The sequence below is a fragment of the Carassius carassius genome, chromosome 41 (genome assembly GCF_963082965.1).
Source record: "Carassius carassius chromosome 41, fCarCar2.1, whole genome shotgun sequence".
NCBI lineage: Eukaryota > Metazoa > Chordata > Actinopteri > Cypriniformes > Cyprinidae > Carassius > Carassius carassius.
In genome coordinates, this window is record NC_081795.1 from 9,360,757 (window position 1) to 9,387,649 (window position 26,893).

Consider the following 26,893-nt stretch of genomic DNA (forward strand, 5'->3'; position numbering starts at 1 on the left):
GCACTGAAGTGCACTCTAAACTCTTGATTTCGCAGCTGAGGTTGTATTCCCGCTCTGCGCTCTGTCGTTGCGCGAGTGTCTAGAGTGTCGGCAGTCTGTGGAGTCCTGCAGTGGACCCTTCCTGAAGCACATGTCAGCAGCTACTCCTTCCCACTTTTCAAGCATTAGTGCGCCGCACCGCAGTCCTTAAATGCAGAGTGTGTGAGTGAAGCGTGTCGCTGGCTCATGCCAAAGCAAATGCGCTCTCTTTTTGTTTCTTTTTTTTTTTTTGTATTAGCTTTATACGTTTTCATTTGATGTTTTATGACTATTTAGAGGGCGGGTTTAAAAGAAACTGTTAACTTATTGAGATTGTTTTGTTTGTTTTTATTAAGCATTACGCTATTTTAAGGCTACGTTGGTATCCTTTTAAGGCCTTATGTACGGGTCATTATAAAACTATTTTAGAATACTGGACAAAGCATTTAAAACCCGATTTATTTATTTTGGCTAGCTTTTTATTATTTATTTTGGCTAGCTCTCTTTATTACGCACTAATGCTTGAAAAGATGTCTGGCTGAGGGTATCCGGCTCTCTGTTCCTCCGTCATGACCCTGGAGAGTGTTGCGGTCACGGAGAGCTTCTCTGTCCGGGGATTCTGCTCCTGCTGCGGGACAAAAATCATGCCGTACTTCTCCGACAACGCAGTCGCCTCTCAAAACCAGATCAACCAGCTGTAAGTAAAGTTAAGATGTTATTCACTGCATTCACTAGCACAGTGGTCATACATTACGCACTGAAGTCTTTATTAGTGTTGTTTGTTTTTATCATTGCACTGACGCTGATTATCAAGTCTCGAACTTTTCTCACGGATGCAATTAGTGACGGTAAATACATTGAAATAGTTTTCGTCACACCTGGAAGCAGAAGTGGACATTTCTCAAGTATTTGTGACGTAACTGTGTGTGTTGTCAAAGATGACGGGAGGGAGATGTGATTCACCATTCTGTTGACGAGGTAAATTAATTGATGAGTTCTTATATAACCGTGCCACATTTATTTCCAATAAGCATGGGAAAAAGTCATGGATATATTATGATTGTGTCTCTAGTAGGTTTTTGAGGAAATCAACATAAGTAGAGGTACTCTGAAATGGCGTGTTTTGGTTGTAGTAGGTGATGTTGGGGGTTTTATGTTTGTAAAATTAATATTTAATAATTAATATACAAACTACAAACACTACCGTTTAAAAGTTCAGTATTTAAAGTATTTTAAATTCTCATACTCACCAAGGATCCATTTTTGGGGTGGCAAAATACATTTTTAGCAGCCATTTTTTGGCCTTCAGTGTCACATGATCCTTCGGAAATCATCCTAATTTGGTGTTACAGAATGTGTTTTTTATTATAATCAGTGTTGAAAATAGTTTTCTGCTTTATATTTTTGAGGAAACAGTTTTTTCCGGGATTCTTTGATGAATACAAAGTTTAAAAGAACTGCATTTATTTGAAATAGAAGTGTTTTGTTACAGTGTCTTTATTGTCTCTTTTGATCAATTTGATGATTTTTTTTTTTATTCTTTATTTTAAATTCCCCAAAATAGTGTATAATTTAATTGCAGTTAAATGTTTGATGAAAAATGTCCATGTCAGTGTTCGCTTCACAAAGTAGTTTTATTTGTCCTCAAAATATTTTCATATATTTTTTGATTTGTTAAACTTGAATGCATCAAGATAGAAATCAAGATCAGATCATGTCACTTTACAGGTCAGATTATTTGATGTAAAGTGTAAATGTTCTCCAAGTTGCTTTCAAGTTCTGATGGATAGCAGTGCGAGTCAGGAAGTGGTTTGATACGTGCAAAAGATGTGACTTGGCAAAGTGTAAATGCATCAAATTGTTCAGGCTATACAGAATTTCAGAAACTCCAAAGAAAATGAAGTACATAATGCAACAACCGATTGTATTCATTGAGGTAGTTTTGCAGAACTTGGTGAGCTGTGTCAGCTTCTCCAAAATTATGCTGTCCAGCATTATAGCTTTATCAAAAAAGTGAACTCAGTTAAATTTGCATATTGTTTGGGGATTGTAGATACAATATCTTTTACAGACATTTATGTGGCCTTTTGTAAGAGTGATGTATGCAGCCCATCAAATAGCAATCATTCAAGATGCATGAAATGTCCAAATGTAAATATCTTAAAGGTATAGAAAGAGATGTGAAAGCTTTTAATGTGTGACACCTTTCCATTCGGGACTTTTTTTATTTATTTTTTGGTTTGTCAAGATTCCGGCGTTAATTATGAAAATATGATGGCGGATCTCACAACAAACTTAACGGTTGCTAAACTGAGCTCTTACGTCAATAGCTGAATTTGATTTGAATGAGATTTTCTCATGTTTGCATGTTGTTTGTTTTTGTGCTATTTCTAACACTGCTAGGCTAACACTGTAGTTTCGACCACCGCTTTTACATATTTCTGAGACCTCAGACAGCTTGAAACCGCAACGTGAACTGTACTGAATGAATTGCTGTACACTCAAGCAGAGTGTGAAATCTTTACAGTCAGGCCTAAACTCCAGTCCATTGGTTTCTTTTATGTTTCAGTGCATAGAACAGAGATACGTGGCTTTGTTTTTAGACTGACTATGCAGTCACCTGACATTTGTCAGTAGTGTTATTGCATTATCTGTTTTCCTCCTTATGCAGCAGTACTGATGTTATTTATACTCTCTTCTAGGAAAGACTTTATCACTAGGGTGGAGTTTTTGTTTTATCTTGCAGACATTAGGCATGAGGAACTTGAATCCACATGAATCCACGTCATTGTTCATTTACTTTGATCTGTCAGATGATTCCTGATGGGAATCCCCTGATATAAAAACCTATATTATTCCTTATACACTACCAAGGCAAGCAAAGCTTGGATTAGGTCTGTGTTTGTCATCGAGTTTTAATGATTAACCTGGAAAATTACAGGTGTGATGTACTGGGAGGAAGTTGATTAGTGTGTGGAAACATGCAGTGAGAAACACAAGTTGCCTTTACTTCAAACACCCAGTGACGTAGAGAATTTGAACAACTTCCAAGTACTGTTAAATATGCCCTTGATTGGATTAAGAGTTGGCATTGTCATGGGGAAGTCTGATATAGTTGAAATAGGGCGTAATAGGTTTTGTAAAATTGCTTCCTCCTAACTCTTAGAAATGGTGTTGAAACATCAAAAAGCTAAGATGATGCTAAAGATGTCCAAATATTTTTTAAAGCAATAAGAGCCTAAATCCCATGTTCTTTGAGAGTGAAAAGTAGGCTACGTAAACTATTTTCAAAAATTTTAAAAATAGCATAACATAAATAGCTAGTTTCAAACACATCTGTTGTTTATGGCTAGAAACTGAGTTATACAGACAGCACTTTCTCATAGACCAAATTGACTTAATTTCTACTAACCTAATCTTATTTGTACTATTCTTGTAGTGGGTGCCGAAACACGCTTTCAACTAAACATATTGCTTAAACTGAATATACAGTCTCACACACGAAAATGTTGAAATATTATTTTTCACAGTTCAAAAAGTGGTCTCTTTGCAGACATTTCTTCTCTGCTTTGCCCCTTTGCCAGAACCCCCTCCTCTCTTCCTCAGTATAGTCAGCATGACTTCAGTTGGTCACCCATGTGGACCATTTAGAATGCAGGATTGTGAACCAGAATAGTGCCTCTCCATCTCACATCAATTCAAAAATCAGTTTTGCTCTAGTGTTTGATTGTCCTAATTCAGGTTTTCCAAACCTGCCTCTATTTTCATCTCTCCTTTAGTCTATTTATGCCCATATGTCTGTATTAGTGGCAAGGGGCCTAATTTGCAGCTCAGAAGTTGACCGAATGCCCGGGTCTATATTTATCCCTCCACTAGTGAAAGAGAGACTAATATGGCCAGGGACAGGTGGGGGTCAGGCATCTTTCAGCATGTTGCACTGCTCTCAGCGGTCCCTTGCATAGTGATGATTGGGTCTGTGCCCTAACAAGTACTGTCCAGCGCTTCATGCCAAAAGATGACCGTCCCACCCTCTTTTCATTCTCTCTCTCTAGACGAGTGGCGGCAGGTCATCTATTTCCTCTGTCTGATCCATATGGATTCTCTTCTTTTTTTTCCCGTGTGTGAATGCGTTTGCCCTTCCTTGGTGAAATGCAAGTGGGTGGAAATTACATTGTGTGGCCTCAGTGCCCTCTCTGTTCCCTCCACAAGGATATTGCGCAACTTGTTCTGCGAAAACCTGCCCAGCGCAGCTTTCTAGCTCATATTCTTGACATGACTAAGCTTTTGGAGTTTAGTAAACTGCATTTCTGCATTTTAAACTGCATTATCTCAATCAGTATATTAATAATTAACCTGAATTAACCTTTTTTTATAAAACATGAAGATTTTATGAACAAGCATTAATTTAGAGATTGCATGGAATATTTTTACTTTTTAAATTTAATTTGGAACACCACAGGACCAAAATTGAATTAAAAAGGGTAAAATATAAAATATTAAAATTCATATTTATATTTTAACTTCTTTACATGTAAACTACCGGAGACAGTCAATAATCTTTATCACACCCTGATGTTGTAATCAAGCAATTTGCATGCTTTCTGCTATCTTGCACAAAAATACAAAGTTTCATCCCAATGCTCTTTCAGCTGTCATGTTTGGCTACATGAGATGGTATAAAGTAGCTACCAACACTGTTAAAATCCATCAGCATACATTCACTCTGCTGTTTATTTTTAGGTTTGTAAAATTAGCCGCTAACCTGTATCAGCCTACAGCTAATATCCCCTCATGTGCTGATAGACGATGCTCAGAGCATGAAAGTGAAAACTGCAGAGCATGAAGAACTTTTAACAGAACAAAATTAACATTTTATCACACCTGCCAATGGCAAGTGTGCATCATGTGCTGGTCATGAAACTGTATTTTGCACTTTTATTAACATATAATCTACTGTTCAAAAGTTTAAAGTCTGTGCTTTAAAATAAGATTTTAAAATGTGATTTATTAATGTGAAGGCAAAGCTGAATTTCAGCAGCCGTTGCTAAAGTCTTTGATTTTTCAGAAATCATTCTAATAAGATTTGGTGCTCAAAAAAACATTTCTTGTGAATAGATTTTTTCTTTAATAGAAAGTTTAAAAGAACAGCATTCATTTAAAAAGATAATTTTTTTGTACGTTATAAAGGTATTTTAACTGTATAAATGTATGTCAGACTGCTGCTTCTGATCGGTTGAATACATCCTTTGCTAAATAAATGTTATTCTTCTTTAAAATAAGGCCCCAAAGTAGGTGAACAGTAAGATTTTATTACAGAAACATGAAACCACATAGTCTTGTCCAAATATTTTAGTGATTGTTTTATGTGTTTTTCTCACTTACATCAGTGAGCGTTAAACTATCTTTTTTATATTTTGATTTAAAATGTTTTGTTTCCTAAAAACAAATGTTGTTTGCATTTTGTGCTTAACAAGTGTTAGTTTTAGACACTGGGTCTGACTAAAAGAGAAAGGCCATGAGACAGACAGGATACAAAAACTGAGACTAGAGGGGGAGGAAACAGCTGGGTCAGGGGTGACTGGGATGTGGGAAATGAGCTCAGCTGAGCCCGATGTTTTTTTTGTGTGTGTGTGTGTTTTTAATTGGGGTGTGACTGCCCTGGGCTTCTTGCCTTCCCTTAATTCTGCAATCCTTCCTCCCCCAAAATTCTGAGACCGAGAACTTGTTTCCGCAGAATTACCCAGATTCCTCAGAAGTTCCTCCGAGGGTACTTTTCGGAGTCAGACGTGGAAAGTCCAAAGCCTTTGGCATGTGATACAGGAGCAGCAGTTTATGAGTGGGACCTCAGGTCACTGTAATTGTTGAGTTGAAGGAGGTGCTTCGTAACGACAGCTGTTACAGGTCAAATATTCCCTGCTCTGTTACCGAGCCTCTGCCGGGCAGAGGCCACAGTCATGCTGATAAACAACAGTGTCTCCATAGTGATTTCTGGGAACAATCTCTCTCGCACGCAGCATGAAGCCCTTCACATATTTTATGTCACTTTGAGGTCTGAGATTGATCCTCTTGATGTTCTGAGAGCGCAAGTGCTCAAACGCGTATGTGAATGTTTGGTGGTCCTTTATGCCAAGTTGGCAAGCATTTTTTTTTTTACATTACATTTCAAGATCTAAATGTTGACCATTTAACTACATTTTCTATTTTAGTATGATATGTATAATAATATTCTTTCTCTCTATTGCTGTTTTTGTCAACAGTATCAGCGAGAACTTCCTGACGGTCAAAGGTACCGCCCTCTTCCTCCCGCGGGGAAATGGCTCCTCCCCTTCATCAGCACCCAGCATCACACAGCGGCAGAACAAACACACAGGTATGAAACGGCACGAAAGGTTCTCTTGACAATCAGTTTGTGATTCTCCAGCTGTCAGATGCACCTCGATATAATGGTTATATGGAATCTGTTATGGAATCTGTCTCTGTTGTTTTCAGTTTTGCTTTGAGCTGTACCATATGGCAATGTGTATGACTGGCCTGGATATGAAAGACACTGAAGATTATTTTTGCGCATGCATTTGCATTAATGTTGATAGACATACTGCTGTGTCTGCAGATAGACAGCATTGATTTCATTATGAGACCCATATGAATGCATTATGAATGAGCCCTAGGAACTGTCAGTCTTTATAAAATACAGTATGCAATAGTACATATTTTATTAATCTTTTCTAGTCTTTAATTTTTTTTTTTTTTTTTATGAACAAAAATATATAATGATGTAAAATGTTGACAAAGCATATGTCTCGAATGGGAGGAGGTGAAATTGACCTTTGAGTAATTAAACTGTAGTATGCGAATGTCACTGCATTATTATCTGGGAGGTTCACGGTTGTTAATGGTTCCTTCACAGGTGACCTTCAGCAGCATTTGCAGACCATGTTGACCCTGCTGCGCCCAGAGGACACCATCCGCTTGGTAACTACTACTATTCAAACCTAATTAATCAAAACACAGTCATGATCAGAATGCTGATCGTGTCTCTGTCACAGGCTGTCCGGTTAGAGAGTGCTTATGCCCTGCGTACACGGTACATGGTCATCGTCTCCACAAACGGTAGACAGGACACTGAAGAAAGTGTGGTTTTGGGAATGGACTTTACCAATTCAGACAGGTCAGTATAATGCAGATGCTCTGATACATTAATTTAGCATTTGCTGCTCTAGAAAGTGGTGCTCATAACATGTGATCATGTGTTTACTGCAGCACTTGCACAGTTGGGCTGGTTTTACCCTTGTGGAGCGATACGCTTATACACTTGGATGGAGACGGGTGAGGCATAACATGCACACACAAACTAAGTTCTGCATTTTTAAACAACTTGTACAAAGTATTCAGACTAAACGTGTTGTGTTCCTCTCATTAGTGGCTTCAGTGTGTCCACTGTTAACCGAGTCCATGTATTCAAACCAGTCTCTGTGCAGGCCATGTGGTAAGTGCCTGTAAAGACAGCTTTTTTTCAATATCATTTTTTTTTTTTTTTTTTTACATAGTGTTAATGTATTTTCTCTCTCGCACATACTCTTAGGTCAGCCTTGCAGTCCTTGCATAAGGTTTGCGAGGTGGCCCGATGTCATAACTACTACCCTGGCAGTCTATTTCTGACCTGGGTCAGTTACTATCAGAGCTGTGTGACTTCCGACCAGCACTGCATCAATGAGTGGAACGCCATGCGAGACGTGCAGTCTCACCGTGCAGACTCGCCTGTGCTGTTCACCGATGTGTGAGTAACACATAATGTATACTACTGTTCAGTAAGCTTGCTTAATAAAATATTATTGTTTTATAAAATTTTTGGTCAGATAAATGTAGCCTTTGTGAGCTTATGGGACTTTGTTCAAAAACATAAGAAACATACCAATCCCAGTTCTCACTTTTTTATTTTGCTTTGGTATTATGGGCGAATGGGTCAATGTCCTTATGAAGCAATGGTATTGTTATTGTGCTTTTTGAATTTAGGGCCAAGCTGATGTTTACAAAACGTGAGTTCTCATGTAGTCAATAGTGGTGAATTGCAGTGTTTGGGTTGTAAATCAGTCCTTGTTTTTGGAGAAGTGAGACACGTGCATGCACACACAGTCAAGCGGCTGTCTGATGCAAGCTCAAAGTTCAGTCGTATAGGCCAAGAGGGAAAGTTTTCAGTGGAACAAGTTAAGGAGGCATGGTGTTCTCTGAATAGATTGAAATGTTGTTGCCAAATTGATGAGATGAATGCTAACTTCTTAGATCAACTGTGGTCTGATATTGTAATCTTTCTAAGATGTTGCCTGAACTGTAATGGGGAATTTCCCCACAGTTGGAGGAATTTCCACGTGCATGTGTTTTTAAAATGCATGACTGTGGATGCTTGCTTTTTATAGTTCCATGCTGAGATTTGTTTACAGTCGGAAAAATTGGCGGGACAGATAGGTAGAGTGACTGACAGATGGAAACAGGTGGCTTGAGAAGGGTAGTGAAAATTGTCAATCTAGTAGATACTTTGTGACCCAGAAACAGGGCTACTATGTTGAGCCATAGAGAGAATATTTTCCTCGAGAGGTGAGAGGGTAGTGAAGCTGATCTATTCTTTTTAGACATCCTCTGAACCTACGGTGCCCACTGAATGCATTTGAATTAAGTTAACTGACACAGCTAAGGTAACGAGTTCTTCATAACTTTTTATGATTTAGTGTTGGCAATTTACTTGGATATACATAGGAATATGATGGGATTGTATCTCCATCAAAGTGGCATGTGTAAACATGTTTAACTTTCCAACATAGGGGCTTTTCATCCCTCGGATTGTCAAACCTGTTGCACACAGCCACCAGCTGAAGGTCTTGACCTACATTAGCAGTGTTTTTAAGGTTACTGATAGTGATTAAGAACACAGTGCAGTCCCCTGGGAGCCAATCAGTGCTTGAGTTGTTATCATTGAAGAGACAAGCCTAGGGATGACGCACATTTACCATTTGCACATACTGCAACTGAACTGGGATTTGATTTCTAATTGTTTGTTTAAATCAAACAAAGGCTTTGTTTTGAGGTTTCTGGTTTTTGTGAAGCCTAAATCGAACAATACCACACAGGCATACAAAGAATCATTCTAAGTGAGACGCACCTTACATTGATTTATGATTCCGGGTTTCGTGTATACAGGCCAACTGAGAGAGAGCGCACAGAGAGACTGATTAAGACCCGTTTGAGAAAGATCATGATGCAGAAGGACCTGGAAAACGTCACTTCAAAAGAGGTACAAACATCCAATGTGCATATTGTGTGCAATCTCAGTCAAGAAGATAGCTTCGGTACAACCCAACAAAATCTTGATGTCTTAAATAATGGCGGTCAATCTTAAGGTTCACATCAAAAACTGGTAACATACTGGATAATAACTTTTCAGATTCGGACGGAGCTGGAGATACAGATGGTTTGCAACCTGCGAGAGTTCAAGGAGTTCATCGATAATGAGATGATCGTCATCCTGGGCCAGATGGACAGCCCCACAGAGATCTTTGACCACGTCTACCTGGTAGGTCTCCCACCCTGTTGTCTATACTCCTCACTGATGAGAACTAATCAACTATGGACTTTAGGACTTGGTTGTTAAGTTCTGCTCCTGGCGGGCCACTAGCATGCAGAGATTAGTTGTTAACCCCAGTTAAACATAGCTGAACCAGATGTCTTCAGGCATACTAGGAACTTTTAAGCAGGTGTCTTGGAGCACGTTGGAGCTAATCTCTGTAGGACACCCCTGCTTCAGGAGTATCAACCATAACATTTGATTTCTGTTTGTGTTTCCAGGGTTCAGAGTGGAATGCTTCAAATCTTGAGGAGCTCCAAAACAGTGGGTAGGTGATACTGTTATTCCAGGCCTCTCTTTTTAAATGAATACATCCGCTCGGCTGCATGTAGTCATTGTTAATTTTACCACCCCCACTTCCTCAGAGTTCGCTACATCCTGAATGTGACGCGGGAGATTGATAATTTCTTCCCCGGGCTTTTCGAGTACCACAACATCCGAGTGTATGACGAGGAAGCCACAAACCTCTTGGAGTATTGGAATGACACCTACAAGTTCATTTCCGAAGCCAAGTAAGTAGAAAGACTGCTTCTGAAGTTCTGGTGCTTTTGAAATTCCAATCCATGCCGCCGCTTTTCTGTGGAAGTGTGCTTTAAAGAATCTCTTGTCATCCAGGAAAGCTGGGGTGAAGTGTCTAGTGCACTGCAAGATGGGAGTGAGTCGTTCTGCCTCCACCGTGATTGCATATGCTATGAAGGAGTACGGCTGGGACCTGGAGAGAGCTTTTGACCATGTGAAGGAACGGCGCAACGTCACCAAACCAAACCCATCCTTCATGAAGCAGCTTGAAGAGTACCAGGGTATCCTGCTAGCCAGGTATGGGCCACCTTTGGTCAGAATGCTTATTTGAAATTCTCTTCATCCCACACACCCTTACCTTTTGAGCCAAAGAATAGCCTCACTGACACACATTGACTTTAGGATTACATGCAGTATTTTTTCTCTAAAAAGAAGGTCAGCACAGAGCCAGGTTGAAGTTTAAATTAAGTAAATGCTCTTGTATTTTGAATCAATGGCATTGAGTTTCGTTGCCATTGTGATCTTATGTATATATATATATATATATATATATATATATATATATATATATATATATATATTATGCAAGTCTCTCCACATTCCTTTTGTTGTGCAGCTTTTATTGTCATACTTGCTTTCATGTTTGCATACCCATTCACACACCCTGAACTATTTTGTACGTTTAAAAGATCGGTCACCACCCTCAGTGATTCAGGCGACCTGTTTCTATCACATCAATGAAAGATGCTCATCTGACACTGTTGTCTCTTTCTTTCTTTCTCTTTTGCTTGCTAATTTTTTCAGCAAACAGAGGCATAACAAGCTGTGGCGTTCCCACTCAGACAGCGATCTGTCAGAGGGTCACAAGCCGCTATGCAAGGCTCCACGCTCGCTGTACAGCTCAGAACCTCACAACAACTACGGTCCTCCTACCATTCAGCAGATACTGGGCATTGCTGTGCTTGAGTCCCTTACCAATCCACAGCCTGCTACGAGCAACAGTCACACCAAATTGGGTGATTTGCCCTCTACGCTGGAACATGAAGACCCTGTCCTCCCGCCTCGTCCCAGACAACGAGCGGCCACAGTGGTGCCTGAGCAGAATATAGTGAAGAACTCTCACTTGAACACCGCGGTGAGCGAGCCTGTTGCTCGTCGCCATCCTCCTCCAACTCTACACATCCTCGCTCTTTCTCTTTCGCCAGAGAAGGGAGAGGGTGATCCAACTTCAGTCCTCAACGCCCAATCATCTCACCATGTGCCTGAGCCAAAAACAGACTGTGTTGAATTGTCCCTGAACACACCTGATCAAAATTACTCTTATCAAGTGTCACAAAGTTTAGAGCTATGTCTGGAAGGTGCTCTCAGTAAAGATGAAGGGAATCTGCCGCCTTCAAGCACGCCCGAGGCTGACAGCCCCTCAGGAGCCCCTGCGGTACCCAGGCTGGACTCCAGTGATGATAACAACAACCCCAGGACTGCAGATCTGAGAACAACAGATGACTTTGTGGATGCTGGCACATCCTGCCTTAGCACAGATAGCATTGACTTCTTTAGCACCAGAGAGAAATTCCTCTGCCTGTCCCAGGATAGTCCACCTCGCTCTGAAAAAGCCGCTGTCTTGCCACCTCAATCCAGCTGCACCCCATCCTTGGATGATTCAAGTGAGGCAGCTGATGAGGTAAGAGTTGGCACTCACTTCAGAGATCATTGCACTTCCTGATTGGTCATGTCCAAAGATAAATAATAAAACATGAATGGGAATGACTCATTTATTGATCAGTAAATGATACAGGAAGTATAGGCAAGTCACACCAGTACAAAACTGCCTCCTGTTGGTTTAACCTAGAATTGCACTTAAAGGGACAGTTCAAAAATGAAATTTTGTTGTAATTTACTCACCCTCATGTTATTTAAAACCTGACAAAAACACTGACTGACTTCTCTGGAACACAAAAGAACAACATTTGGGCTTTAAATTTTTTTACAAAATAAAGCAAAAATAAACTACTTTAATTCTCTGAAACTTTGTGTGAGGATTGACCCAAATTTTGAGATGGTATGGTGGAAAATTATATTGTAGCTTCAAAAGACTCTTTATTGAGAATGAAAAAACTCTCTTTATTGAGAATGAAATGGAACAATGCAGTTACCGCTTGTAATTAATATTTCTGTGTTTCTCCTTCCTAGTGTCACACCCGCTCAGAGACCAATAGAGATGTAGTGCTCCACCTCCCGCACAATGACAACAGTGTGTGTGTGCGTCATATAGTTACCGAACTGGAATCCATATCACACACCTGCAGTCCTCCACTGGCACGCAAGTCCCCTCAAACTGATACACTGGACGGGATGGATGAGGAAATGGCCTCAGTTACTAATTCTCCCACCGACAGACCCTCAGGATCTGTTCGCCGGGCCACCGAGCAGTTGGAGCTTATACTTCGTCAGGGTCAAGAGGTTCCTTGCTCTGGGTCTCCTCTTCCTTCCCCGTGTTTGGACTGTTCAGATCCACAATCTTACTCCAGTAAGCCAGAGAGCCCTGCAGCTCTGACCTGTACTGAGCCCCAACAGGCTACAGATGGAACAGTAGATGACACCAAAGTGCTTGATGATGAGGATTCTGGTATAATCCCTGATTCTTCCTTCTCGGTCTGTCTTGAAGAGGGTGTTTCAGTGGAGGCCGACCAGATCACTTTGAACCCCACTCCTGAGCCCAGCTCTGGTATTTCCTCTCTGTTGTGGCTAGAAGGTGTGACCGAGCTGGAGACGGATGTAGACGACCCATTGAGGCCTCATGTCCGACTGGCATGTAGCAATGAGGACTTGCAGAAGATCCAGGAGACTCTCAGGGAGATCCGGGCATTTTTGTACGAGGCTGGAGGATTGGGGTTGCGCAGTGGAAAAGTTGAGGAGAACCAGTCACATGAGGACAAGGAGGACACAATAGATGGGGAGCAGCACACAGAACCCAAAGCACCTGCTATGTGGCAGAAAGCCATGGAAATTGAGGCCCGAATTAGACAGGCTGGTCTCACCCCTCCTTCGCTCATGAAACGCTCTGCCTCACTAGCTAAACTAGACCAGCTAGAGCTGTCTACTAATGACTTGAGCAACTGGGACTTCCACCCGGCTACCACAGGGTTTCATCAACCCTCCTCTTCCCTTTTTTCCACCTTTCACTCCTTGCCACTGACCCACAGCCATGACGATACCCATAAAAAGCAGCGCGTTCTACCTCAGAACCCTTCTGCCCCTGATTCCACCGTTCATTTGATGGAGGCGGGCAGGACTGAAGGCTCAGCCCACCTCTCAACCTCATGCCCACAGCCAAGTCAAGTGGGTGGAGCCAGTCCCCCTGAACACACCCCAGTCGAGCCCACCGTTTCGGTCTCCACGCGACAGCAACAACATGTTAAGACTCACCCCGCTCGTCGTTTCCGCAAAGCGTTGGACAAGAAAAAGACAATCACTGTTTTGTATAACACCATGTGACAATGAACTTTCACAAGCTGATTTTTGTCGGCGTGAAGGACTGTCTCAGACTACAACCAATTAAAGTTTCATTCAGTGAAGTCTAAGCTAAATTTGTATGCTACTGTAGGTGTGAATGAGTGAATATATGTCAGATTTGTGTTCAGAATCTTTCAGGTAGCAACTCAAACAAGGGGGCTGTTTCATAAAACATGCACTTTACTCTTTTTTTTATATATTTTATTTGTTTTTAAGATAGCATTTGTATTTTAATATTTTTGCACTGGTTTGAACGGTAGAGTTGACTGTATGTCTGACAGCATGTGGAGTCATGATTCTGTTTGAAACCAAGCTAAACTTGTTGGTGAACTTTTTTTTAATCTTGTGCTTTAGCTGTGACTATTATAAAATAAAACGGCACTATTTTAATTGTTTTGTCAAAGTAATTCATTCTGTATACAGGTTAATGCATCAATTATCTAAATACATTTTCAGGATTTAATACGTTATTAAGATGTACATTTTACAAGGTATTTTAGCAGTGATGGTAATTGTTATTAATATTGTATTATTTGTTTTTTATAATCTGAGCTAGATCGATTATTATTACCTTTTCTCTTTCAGTGAAAGAGTTTGTACGATAGCGCCACAATGTGGTGAGAAGCAGTACTGCAGTATGATGTAATGCTGTGTTCTATGCACTACATGCATGCCTTTTTAGCATTATTGTAAAATATTCAGACATTTCTTGTAATTGAAGTGATTTAAAAAGGTTTATAATGTTTAACCGAGCCAAGTTAAGGGGATGCTAAAAAAAAGGCCTGTAAAATAACTTGTAACATCTTTTTGTGGCCATTATATTGCATTTCGGTTTACTTAGCACAGCCTTGATGCATATTAGAGAAACAGTAGTGAGAGACTAAGTTTAGTCTGTTTCACAAGGCCCCATTTTTAACTTGGATCTGAGACCAGTGACTCTTATGTATGAATATTCTCATCACATTTCCTGCACAGACTGCCTGATTAATATTATTAACTGGGGTTGATCGTCACATAGTCAATGCTTCCTCTATATTACAAAAGGTACTTTTAAAAAATACCATGGTACATGCATTTTGTTGCAGTTTAATCAAGCACACGACCTACATTTTTAAAACCACAATCTTAAAAAGTTAATGACACTGATTCATGTCGCTTGAAATTCATGTTAATTTAGATATCATCCTTTATTCAGAATGCCTTTGTTACAAATGTGAACAATAGATTTCAGTCACATACTAACACAACAGCAGCACTCCACACAAACCACAGCATCAACCAAGTTGTCAAAAAAAAAAAAAGTTAAATATAAATAGTGCTCTTATAATATGTTTTACTAAAACATTGAGTCATATCAAGCATCTCTTAACAACTGAACTCAGCATTCACTAGTCGCATGATCATAAGATCAAACCTAAGTGTTTTTTTTCAGGAGCTCGGTCTCCAGACACCTTCATCAGATCTGTTTCCTTTGAAAACTGACGCTCAATCCCTTGTGCTTTAACGTTGAAGCTTTTCAGATATTGAGTATGGCCATGTTTCCTAATTTGTTTTTCAGATTCACTTGATAACATCAAACCCTGAGGGCACGTCACTCAGGCCCAGAATAAATCTGACTAAGGAGAAAGATCTATTTTAAGGTTCTCCAATAAAACTTTCGTCTTTGCTCAGGGCATTATCTCTGTGTGTGTGATTCCTCCTTTCATGTTTTATGCCAGAACTGGCACCCCTTATGAAAGCACAATTAGACTTTTGATTAGCTACCGCAGGTGTTCCAGTCATGAGACAATGAGCTCTGATGGTAATGTTGAAGGAAGCACTAAATGTAGGCCAGGAAAGAAACGTTGTTGTGGAGTGATTGAACAGACGGATGAATGCATGTCGTGACAATTACACTGATTAACGTATCCGATATGAAAGATCAACTTAGCACCATTTGAAGTAGAGCACACACACTGTGTAGTATGCGAATAATGTGTTGTTTTTGTGAAAAGTGCATTTAGGACACAAATATTGAATATTGCAATGAGCATTTGATTCAGATTCAAAGGAATCATTTAGTCATAAACTACATGTACCTGAAAATGGCTTGTTTTGTTCAATCTTATTAATTGTCAAGTGTACCATTAACGTACAATAATTTTTCCAGTGTTTGAATTATCAGACTGGTTAATAATTAAAAACTTCTGTCATAACGCAGGTTTTGCGGTCACTTTAGGGCACTTGCAAACTAGAAAAAATGTACAGACAGAATTGTGCCATAGACCCTCCTGTCTGAGATCCTCAAAGTTCAGCGATTAACGCAATGACATTAACCAACTGTTGTAATTAAACAACTTTGGTTGTTTAATGGAAGTGTCGCTTTTGCAAATCTTTGTGGTTTTCGTCAACGTTTTTTTTGAATGCAGCATTCCCATCAAGACTGATGGAGTTTGCAGCATGAACTCTTGTGTGTAAGAGTCTCTCTCTTTGTTTTTGGAGACATCATGGCTCCTCAATCCAAGTGCAGTGAATCTGAAGTGTATTAACAACCAAACTAAAGTTCTGTATGTTCAAAACAAAACTGAAAAAAGTGACAAGAATCCCCCAGAACTCACAGCTACGGGTGAGTCTGTGAGAACCCTGGGCGAGTGCTCAGATGATGGCTTTTAGAAAGGACGCCAAGATACACAGCGTGGACTGTCTCAGTCATAAATGCACATTCACACATTAGGAGACCAGACCAGTGCTGATCAGTCAGTGGCTTGCCATGAGTTTAGTACTTTGTGTTTGTAAACTTGCAGTGAAGACAGAGATTTCTCTGTGATTCTGAACGACTGGACCAGAGAGTGGCCCATTTTATCCAGTTCTTTGGAAGAAGAGGGTGGGGCGTTTGGGAGCGGTTAATCGTAGTAAGTTCTAGATCTCTAGACATGCTCTCCCACCCCTCGGTTCCCACTAGTCCCCATCACTTCTCCATGAGTGACAGCTGTATGATACGCTGCAGTTCCTCTTCCTCTCGTCTTTGACGCAGCTCCGCCTCTTCTTGTTCACGGGCGGACAGCTCCATGGCTAGACGCAGCTGCTCGTCGTAGCTGCGCGGTGGCTTATTGGTTGGTGTGCTGCGAGGGCTCTCCACTGGGTGGGGTTTGTGCTGTGGGGTTCTGAGTAATGGAGAAGAAAAGAAGTGACGGAGACCTCTGCTGACAGAACATTGTCTTCTTGACAACAGTAAAATCAGCATTTTAAGAGTTGATTTATTATTACAAATTTAAGTGATCTGCTTTTCATTATAATATTGTTTTAAATGTAATTTATTTCTGTAAATGCAAAGCTAGTCTTTAGTGTCACATGATCCTTCAGAAATGATTCTAATATGCTGATTCACTGCTAAAGATTTCTCATTATTATTATCAATGTTGAAAACAATTATACTGTTTAATATTTTTGTGAAAACCTTTGTGGATTCTTTGATCCATATAAAGTTCAAAGGAAGAGCATTTATTTGAAATAAAATGTTTTGTGTGTGTCATTATAAATGTCTTTATTGTCACTTTCAATCAGTGTGTGTGTGCCTTTAAAACTAGATATTATCTGTGCATGGTTGTCTTGTTCTAAAACTGAAATAATGACGTGAAGCAACTGTTTCGGATTCATGTCGGCTGCCACGGACATGGTATCTCAACCTGCTTTAAAACTCCATGAAGAGCAAACGAAGGTGAGGAGAGAGAGATGAAAACCCTAGTGAATTTCTATGAGCTTCACTGAGGATGTATTGACAGTGAAGCCTTTGTCAATAGCTCCAGTAAATGTGATGAGAGTCTGAAGCTCTTCTTGCCTATTGTGGGTGAGATGTGACTACACGAGATAGTAGAAGCAGAATACTGACTGCAGACCTTTCGTGCCGGCTGGGGTCACAGGACAGAGTGTGTGTTCCTGGTTTACTGTTGGTCAAAGCCTCCCAGATCGTCACCTTTGAGGGAAGCCGAGGGATAAGATATGTGTAAAAAAGCCTTACACCATGTTCTAACCAGATAAGACACATTAAACCGACAAATGATATTCATGCTAAGGACACGGTGTAATAAGATATATTTCTGTAGTTTGTTAACATCAGCTATGAGCATCTGCTAACATAGAAGTGTGTGATTGCATGTCAGACCTGGTCATATTCTGATCCAGCCTCTATCAGGCTTTGCTGGATGGCGTACTGCAGCAGATCATCCTCCTCTTCTCTAATGTTCTCTCGTTGGTTCCCTCCTAAAATGCTGTAGCCTTGCGGAGCCTCAAACACACAAGGTGGGATCTCACCTCCACGACATGAGTCTGATTGATACACAAACACACATTCGTGAAGCCCAGTGCAGATTAATGTCATCGAATGTATTGCTATATAACAGAGTTACATCTGTACTATAGGCAGCGCTATAAGTAATGCAATCATTAAACATTTATCCAATCAATTCCTATCTGGCCATTAAAAATGGCAAGTGCTTTGTCTGAACACTTTATTACTTTGTAACACCATATTTTTCAATTTGGTCATCATCTTAAATGGTTTCTAGCAATTACATTTCCCTGAAGGTAAAAGGCAGGTTGATTGTTACGTGTGGAGCTGGAGCTGGACACGCTGGAAGAGTCACTGCCTGGAGATGGCGTCTCCGTCCTGGGACTGTCCTTCTGTCCGTCCCCTTCAGCATCCACTCGGGGCAAACCACCCTCTTCGCAACCATTCAGGTTCCCAAAGGTGATGCGAGCATTCAGGATGTGGTAGATAGGAATTTCTGTGGTGAGATGTTGTTATTGTTGCATTAGCCTGATAGTTTAAAGAAATAGTACACCCAAAAATGAAAAATTCCTGGAAAATGACTCCAAGATCTAGATGGGTTTGTTTCTTCATCAGAAAAGATTTGGAGAAATATATTATTTGCTCACCAATGGATCCTCTGCAGTGAATGGGTGCCGTCAGAATGAGAGTTCACACAGCTGATAAAAACATCACAATAATAAGTAATTCCACACAACGTTAGTCCATCAACTAATGTCTTTTGAAGTGAAAAGCTGTGGGTTTATACAAAGCAAATCCATTATTAAGGCATTTTAACATCACTTATGGGCTAAATACCAGTCCATTAACGTTTCCTCCAGTTAAAAAGTCCATCTCACATCCTTTCACATCAAAATCTTTGTTTAGAACTCTATTTGCTTGTAAATGGTGCTTGATCTGTGCATATTTCTCTCCCGATTCAGACAAGATGACTTTTCACTGGAGAAAGCAATAATATGCATAGAGGACTCATATTTTAGCCGAAAGGAATGGTTTGAAAAAAAGGGGAAAAAAATTCTTACCAATATGCAGTGTTTCACTTTATTAAGATGTTAATTGATGGACTGGAGTTGTGTGGATTATTGTGATGTTTTTATCAGCCGTTTGAACTCTCATTCTGACGGCACCCATTTACTGCAGAGCAGTTGGTGCGCAAGACGTAATGCTAAATTTCTCCAGATCTGTCACGATGAAGTAACAAATTCATCTACATCTTGGATGGCCTGAGGGTGAATGCAGTTTCATTTTTGGGTGAACTGTTCATTTAAATGTGTTGTTCACGCTTGTGATTGTGACTGTGTCAGTGATTGTAACCTAGCCATACTTTAGAGACAAATTTGCTGAAATTATTTTAATTAAATCTATGCGTATGTTCCTTCACTGTACTTTCTTTTCCTCTCATTCTTACCTATCTTGACAGGAAAGCCAGGAGGCAGGCGTAAGTTGATGAAGTCCCTAAGCTTGGCGAACAGTGTGTTGGAGATGGCCATGAGGTCGATGATAGGAGCTACCTGCTCCGACAGAGATAAAGGGTGTGATTCACACAACCACATCTTGGCTTTGAACCTGGGGGAAAAACATACTGTACATATAAGACATCTGTGTGACCTCATACAGTCTTGGCACTTTTGTTTGACATGACAGCTGGTGTCCAGAAATGAAGCAGCAAAATCTCATATGCCTATCAAGTGGAGCAGTGTTTTTTAAGTTTTCTATAGTTTTTTATAGTATTCATTTTATATTTTTAATTAGCTCTTATTTTTATATTTTCAGTTTTCATTTAAATGTTAAATTACATTTGTTATTTGCTTTTGTCATTTATATTAGTAAATGTTATATTTAATTAAAATTTTAATGTGTAGATATATATTTCCATATAGCTTTATTCCTATTTTAATTTTAGTAATTATAGTACTTAAACTTATTTATTTAGTTGGTTTATTTTTATGTTTTATTTTATGTCTATTAAAATATACTTTATTTCAATTACTGATTTTTTTTTTTACAGTTTAGGTTAATAATACCAACAGTCAGAAATATCATAATCATGAGTTCTGCAAATATTAATGACCAAGCAAAGACTTATTTAAGCAGTAAAAAAAAAAGTACCATTATTTCTTTTGTTAACGGTTTGGGTTATTTATATATTTTGATAAGACTCTTGAAGAAACTAATGGGATCGAGAAAAGCCCACAATCCAGAATGTGAACTCTTTTTACACTAAGCAACCACTCAGCACATGATAGAAACTGCATAGCAATGTGAAAGAACCAATTAACCAATTAATTTAGAATGTGTCTCAAAATAAAATTGAAAGCTGTGTTGGATTGATGCACTACCTTTGTGTTTTGGTGGTGAGGTGACAGGGCTGGCCGATGTCTCTCTGACTCATGTTGGGATTAAAGTACTCCTCAGCCGTCACGGCCAAAGGGTTCGTTGCAGGGCATGATATCTGAGTCACCATAGTGTGCTGTAAAACACACACACACATACACATTTACACACACACACTTAATTTTGAGGCTACAGAAGTGACATAATACTAGAAAAGAGTAACTTTAGATGTCTTGATGATAAATGAACAAATTCTTGACAGGCTCCGTTCACTCACTCCATTGTTAGGCCCTACGTGCTGTTCAGCGATACCCAGGAAGGATTGGAGAGGAGTCTTGCCGCCTGAGATATAAACACAGCAGGTCACATTACAGAAGACGTGCATAATCCCAAGTATCTGTATTACATCACAGTAACTGTAGACAAGACAAAGACGCTGTTTGTTTGGGAATAATTTGAGCGTGCATAAAAATAATGAATCATCATATTCACTATGGCATGCCCACCAATACACACACTCCTTGTGATTTGTTGAAAAAAAACAGCATATGCACTTAAAAATAAATAAAATAAATAAAATTGTTCTCTTATGCTCAGCAAGAGTGCATTTATATACAGTAAAATCTGTGATATTTTCAGATATTATTACATTTAAATGAAATGTTTTCTATTTTAATATATTTTAAATTGTAATTTATTCCTGTGATGAAAAAGCTGAATTTTCAACTCCCATTACTCTAGTTTTCAGTGTCACATGATCCTTCAGAAATCATTCTGATATGCTGGTTTGCTGCTCGAGAAACATTTCCTGTTATTATCAGTGTTGAAAACTGTTGTGCTGTTACACTTTTTTTTCAGGATTCTTTAATGAAAGCTAAAACTTTCTATAGAGTATTGATAGGAACAGCATTTATTTGAAATAAAAATCATTTGTAACATAATAAAGATGTCTTTGCTGTCACTATTGATCAATGTGATGCATTCTTGCTGAATAAAAGTAGTAATTATTATTTTTTTTTTAAAATCTTACCGACCAAAAACTTTTGCACAGTAGTGTATTGATTTAAGAAAATTATTATTTTCTATGTGTGATTGATATTTATGAAAATATACTATATGAAGTAATCAAATTTTGATTTGAAAAACAAATAGGTCAGTCCTTTAGTCAAACATACCTTTGGGTTTGGTTTTGTGCTGTTCGTTGAGATGGTCAGTACGTGTTCGTGTGATAAGCTCAACATTAGAAGCACAGTAAACCTGAAGCAAAGACATATGAGAACATGTTCACTCTTTTTTTTCATTTGTTTGTTAATCTGCCACATTATTTCCATGACAGAAATACAACACTCTTATCCTACACAAGAAATGCTGTTCATGGTCTTGACATTTCAAATTATGAAGAACTTTAAAGCAGAGTTCGAATTTTCAGAGCATTTACTATGAAGTGCTCATATTGCACCTAAACACACACTCTACGTGACTGTAGTGTAGACAGTTTAGCCAGTTGAAATGGGAGCAGTTTAGTTTTGTCATATTGCCTCTCATCACTCTCTTACAGTATATAATGGGTATAAACGAAAATTGTTTCACAGCAGTTCGTTCCATTCCAGGCAGGTCAACAGATGAAAAAGTCAAAGTGCATAAATATTAATTAATGTCACAGAGACATTGCTCAGTAACCTTCCAGGAGTGTCCAGTCAAGTACCCTAATTATTATTTATGAGCCAAGCCTTCACCCATAGTCGCATTTGTCAACTTGCCAGCTAATTAACACACACCTTAACAGCCTTCCTATTAGCCAAGGATAACTGTCAAGATAAAAGATACTGAACTTGAAAAAGGTTTCAGCTAAGGTGTTTAATTTCCTTTGTCTTGCATCAGTACATTTTGTGTTTCTGCATTCTGTAGTGATTCTTAATTGAATGTTTCCATGCCTGTTCGTACATATACAAGTGAAATCAAATGTATTTTACATTTTGCAGTAATACAAACAATCAATTATTTGAGATTTCTATGTATGAGGATAAAGTTCTTTTACAACAAAAAAAAACTGCAGTCGATATTTGCAACATATCACTTTATGTGAGTATACTGCGTGTATGTGGACAAAGTTGGATATAATATATATCCAGCTTTATATTTAGAATTGTGCAATAATTATGTTTTGTGCCGATATAAACAATCATACAGGTGAGATTTAATATATATTATATATTGCCTTACGTGAGTGTATTGTATCTATGCAGGTAAAGTAAGATGTACTACATATACAAATTTTAAAGGGGTCATATTATGCGATTTCAAGCTGTTCATGAATAGATAAAATCCCTAAAGTTGCAAAGACTAAAGTCTCAAACCCAAAAAGATATTCTATTTATAAGTTAAGACTCGTTCACGCCCTCCTATAACGCCTTGTTTAAACATGCCCCCACATGTCTATGTCACTGTGTGGGAAGATTTGCATAACGCCGCCCAAATGTTCACGCAAAGAAAGAAGGTGTAACTTTTATTCTTACTGTAGTATTGTTGTTGACGTCGCCATGTCGTGGAGACACTGTGTGTTTCGTTGTGAATGCAAAAAGAGGACACAACTAGAAATCAGTGGTCAAGTTGTATTTACAGCACTGTTGAAGAACAGCTCAGCCCAAATATTCAGATGTGTGCTGTGCATTTTACAGAGGACTGTTTCCTGATCCTGTGGGAGAAGACTACAATGCCGTTTGTAAGTACGTTTTCATATTTAAAGAATCTGCTGACAATTCAAACCTGAGTTTTGAGCAGTATAGAGTATCGCTTGTTGTTTGTCATTTCTCAGAGCACAAATACAGACATGGTTTTATGTTTATGCGGCGCGATAAGACAGTAAAAGTATTTATAATCCCTAATTATGTCCCAACAGGATGCAACAAATGCCTTGTTTGTAATGGGTTTTAATGATTTTGTCTTGTTGCGCCGGGATACTGCATCACAGTATGGTGAGGGGCATAACATTTCTGTCACACACTTTTGGTATTTGACCAATCACAACGCACTGGATAGCTGGCCAATCACCGTACACCTCGCTTTTCAGAACGATGAGCTTTGTAAAAATCAATGCGTTTCAGAAAGGTGGGGTATAGAGGAGAAATAATATTGTACAGTGTGTAGAAAAAAATTGTTTTTAACCTTAACCCGCTTAAAAACATTTCATTACACCAAATAAACAAAACCCCATATGACCCCTTTAATATATCACTGGTGATAATATAAATTAAATGTTTCATCCATATAATGACATCCAAAAGTCTGAAAATTTATATGTTTGGTACTTTCCTTATTTAATATTAAATATCATTTTAATTTATATTATCAATACAACTTTTAGTGAAAAGATTTGAACCAAAATGTTCAATATATTCTCAGACATTTGTACCCACTGAATATTGTATTATGATATAAGCTGTACCTTTGATTCGTACCCATTCACCACCTCCGTTTTCTCACTACGCCAGCCAAGAATGCCCGTTTTATTCCTGCAGAGACATTCAGGCATGTTACCAGGTTGCCAACGTGCCGTGCAGACAAAGGTGAGTCCGATATCACACATTTTATGATGAAGCTTAGTCCAAAAAGTGCTGGCTCACACTCTTGGCTTTTCAGTAAAGCCACAATAAAGCGTTACGATGCCCTTGTTTAATTAAAAAACATTTTTATTGCCAACAATGACTTGGCAATTGTTATTAAGTGCTCACCTCTCAAAGGAGATGTTCCTTGTGTCTAGCTGCGTGGCCACCACGGGAGTGGATAGACGGGCCGCCACCTGTTCGTCGCTGGGTTGCAGCGCCCCCAGAAGGTTCGAAGCAGTTGTGCAAGGCCTGTTGGAGGGCGAGGTGGGAGAGGAAGAGAGGCACGGCAGCGTCTCACAAAACACCAGCTGTCTGTCATGATCCACTTCCATTACCATAGCGCTGGAGTCTGAATGACAGGTGGAGAGAGAGAGAGAGACTGAACGAATGTAAGCCAATTAGAGACTGTGGCGAAGTGAGACTGAGGTTGTTTCCATGCCAATGACGGCTTGTTTGAAAGAGCACTGAGCGAGATGTGCCATCGAGAACAAAAGCGGAGATCAAACCCAAATCTGATTTAAAGGTAAGAGGCGGAGAAAAATAAAGGTCGCTCAGTGCAGGAAAAAAGCCATCACACACACACCTTGACCCCTGAATATGAAGCTGCGATTGCCTCTTTGCCAGGTCATTTGCTCAAATCCCATGAGCGTCGTGTCCACCCTCAAACACTGACCGCTCTTCCATACCCGATATGTGTCACTTGGACAGATACGAGACACGAGCGGAACTGGAAATAGAGGGAGAGTTTAACAATAACAGGACATGAGTATGTGGAAAGAGGAAGTCACTGTCCAAACATGCAATTTACACATTATTACAGTACTTATGACCTACCCCAACTCGTAAACTCCCATTTCATCTCCACGTAAAAGTCCTGCGCCTGAAAGGCAAGAGGGAAAGAGAAGGTTAGAGTGAATGTGAGCATATAGTGGGAGGGTGAAAGCAAGAGACAGATCACTCTGCAGGGAAAGACATGAATAATAAAACTCCTAGAGAGATGAGGAGCATGGAGGACCAGAGAGCTTGCACATCCATCATAAACAAAAGGAAAAGAGCTATAGGGCACCCAGGGTTTAAGGAACTGGTAAGGAAAGGGAAAAGAGAGGTCTTGTAAGCAAACAATGATGTAAACCCAGCGGTTTCCCATAAGCCTGTTTGTTTGTGTATCAGTATGCATGTATGTACTGGAATGTAGGGCTCAGGTGTGCGGGCAGCAGGTGGTTGTTAAACTGGTGGCTTGTTGTTTTGTCATTAACAGGTTCAGGGTTTATTAAGAGACATCTGGGGCTGACCTGTCGGAGTCTCTCTAGCAGGCACGGGATCCCTGCCAGTCTCTTAGTGTTGCGCTGATAGTCGCGGTAACGCAGCACCAACCGCACCATCTCCGGGTTACGTGTGCTGATGGCCTCCTGCAACACTAAGACAGAAGGTAAAGTAGTGTTACCAAAGTTAGGAGATGTGTCATATAGATTTACATTTAGAATACCTTTGTTGTCATCTAATGCTCACTTAAAGATAATATTTAAAAATACTAATAAATTAATAAATTAAAAAAACTTCCATTTGTCATACAGTGCATTATAATGTTGGGATGCCAAAATTTATAGACATAAAAAATATACATTTAAACTGTATGTTATTCGCAACTGTTTGGGAAATTTAATAGCAATTTCTAAATGTGCATGGAAATAGTTTCTACACCAAATTATTTTCAGAGTAGCAAGACTGATTTTAGTTTTTGGAATTTTATTTGGAATTTATTTTGACAAAATAACTGTTTTTTATGTTAATATATTTGAAAATGTAATTTATTTCTGTGATGGCAAAGCTGAATTTTCAGCAGGTATTATTCCAGTCTTTAGTGTCACGTGATCCTTCAGAAATGATTCTAATATGCTGATTTGCTGCTCAGGAAACATTTCTTCTTATTTTTATTATTAAGAATGATTCTTAATTCTTATTATTATCAATATTCAAATCACTTGTGTTGCTAAATGTTTTTGTAGAAACTGTGAAACATTACTTCAGGATTCTTGGCAACATTTATATCTCCTCATTGTCACTTTTATCAATTTAATGCACTTATAAAAAAAACAACAACAACATACTGACCCCAATCTCTGGAACAGTAGTATAAATAACTATCAGCTTATCATATGGTGCAGAATTACTGCATCCCCTCTCAAAATGCAAAGGCTTTTTCACTGTATTACCTGTCCAGCCATTTCTGTTTTCTCTGCTGACATCGGCTCCATGCTGGACTAACAGACTGGCGCACTCTAAATGAGCCAGTGTCACGGCCAAGTGCAAAGGAGTCCGACCCCGTGGGTCCAACACTTCTAAATCAACCTTTAAGACAGAGAGAGATTTCTTTTATTGACCACTTCATGCAGTAAAATATTTCACAAACACAATTCTCTTTCTCCGCCCTAAAACAGAGATCTGTCAGGGCTGTGGCCCAGTAGATGATGCATGCCAAACTTTTGTGGTCAAATGCAGGTTTGAAAAACACCTGAATTGTGTCCCATTACATCCCTTTACAACCTCAAACTATTTATTTCTGCAATTCTGTTAATCAGAGGTTTAAACATCACTGTGCCTCATCAAAGTTGTAATTTCAGCAGTGCTGGATGCTGGATTCCCAGCATACACCACAGCATGAATAAATTATGCAAATTACCACCTCACTTGTTTACTGTTTACTGCATTATTTTCATTGGTGCTGTCATGTTTGTTTCTTTTAAGGTATGTGTCAGGTCCTTATATTTTTGATTCGGATTTAACACCATTTGGTTTTGCATGTGAAATATAAAAGTTTATGTCAATCAAAAAATCGAATTATTACTACAATTAGTGCAGTTTGTTTTGGAGTACATTTGACACATTTAAGGACATTTTAACCTGGTTACTCTATGCTTAAAATATGCATACTGCAAAAAGTGAAAGTGACATGACATACAGCCAAGTATGGTGACCCAGACT

General features: G+C 39.2%; 2 protein-coding genes across 3 annotated transcripts in view; one reads left to right on the plus strand and one right to left on the minus strand.

The window, feature by feature from the left end:
* Window positions 1-552: 552 nt before the first annotated feature.
* On the plus strand, window positions 553-14,056 carry LOC132123593 (protein phosphatase Slingshot homolog 2-like). The gene is made up of 14 exons (XM_059534333.1): window positions 553-715; window positions 6,276-6,388; window positions 6,926-6,990; window positions 7,065-7,186; window positions 7,279-7,344; window positions 7,439-7,504; window positions 7,601-7,795; window positions 9,211-9,304; window positions 9,455-9,583; window positions 9,856-9,902; window positions 10,000-10,146; window positions 10,250-10,450; window positions 10,958-11,834; window positions 12,344-14,056. The coding sequence occupies exons 1-14, from the start codon at window positions 588-590 to the stop codon at window positions 13,646-13,648; spliced, it is 3,555 nt and encodes a 1,184-aa protein (XP_059390316.1). The 5' UTR covers window positions 553-587; the 3' UTR covers window positions 13,649-14,056.
* Window positions 14,057-14,834: 778 nt separating this feature from the next.
* The window catches only part of LOC132123594 (ankyrin repeat domain-containing protein 13B-like), a 19,816-nt gene continuing 7,757 nt past the window's right edge, over window positions 14,835-26,893 (minus strand). Inside the window, exons 2-15 of one of the 2 annotated variants that reach the window (XM_059534334.1) lie at window positions 26,125-26,260; window positions 25,204-25,328; window positions 24,746-24,791; window positions 24,495-24,638; window positions 24,038-24,260; window positions 23,752-23,818; window positions 21,482-21,563; window positions 20,584-20,648; window positions 20,312-20,442; window positions 19,381-19,538; window positions 18,253-18,429; window positions 17,808-17,971; window positions 17,542-17,618; window positions 14,835-16,809 (exon numbers count right to left, since the gene is read on the minus strand). In XM_059534334.1, coding sequence (XP_059390317.1) covers window positions 16,614-16,809; window positions 17,542-17,618; window positions 17,808-17,971; window positions 18,253-18,429; window positions 19,381-19,538; window positions 20,312-20,442; window positions 20,584-20,648; window positions 21,482-21,563; window positions 23,752-23,818; window positions 24,038-24,260; window positions 24,495-24,638; window positions 24,746-24,791; window positions 25,204-25,328; window positions 26,125-26,260 — 1,791 coding nt within the window. In that variant the 3' untranslated portion in view covers window positions 14,835-16,613. Of the gene's footprint in view, window positions 16,810-17,534; window positions 17,619-17,807; window positions 17,972-18,252; window positions 18,430-19,380; window positions 19,539-20,311; window positions 20,443-20,583; window positions 20,649-21,481; window positions 21,564-23,751; window positions 23,819-24,037; window positions 24,261-24,494; window positions 24,639-24,745; window positions 24,792-25,203; window positions 25,329-26,124; window positions 26,261-26,893 lie in introns of both variants that reach the window. The other variant, XM_059534335.1, reaches the window with a different exon arrangement.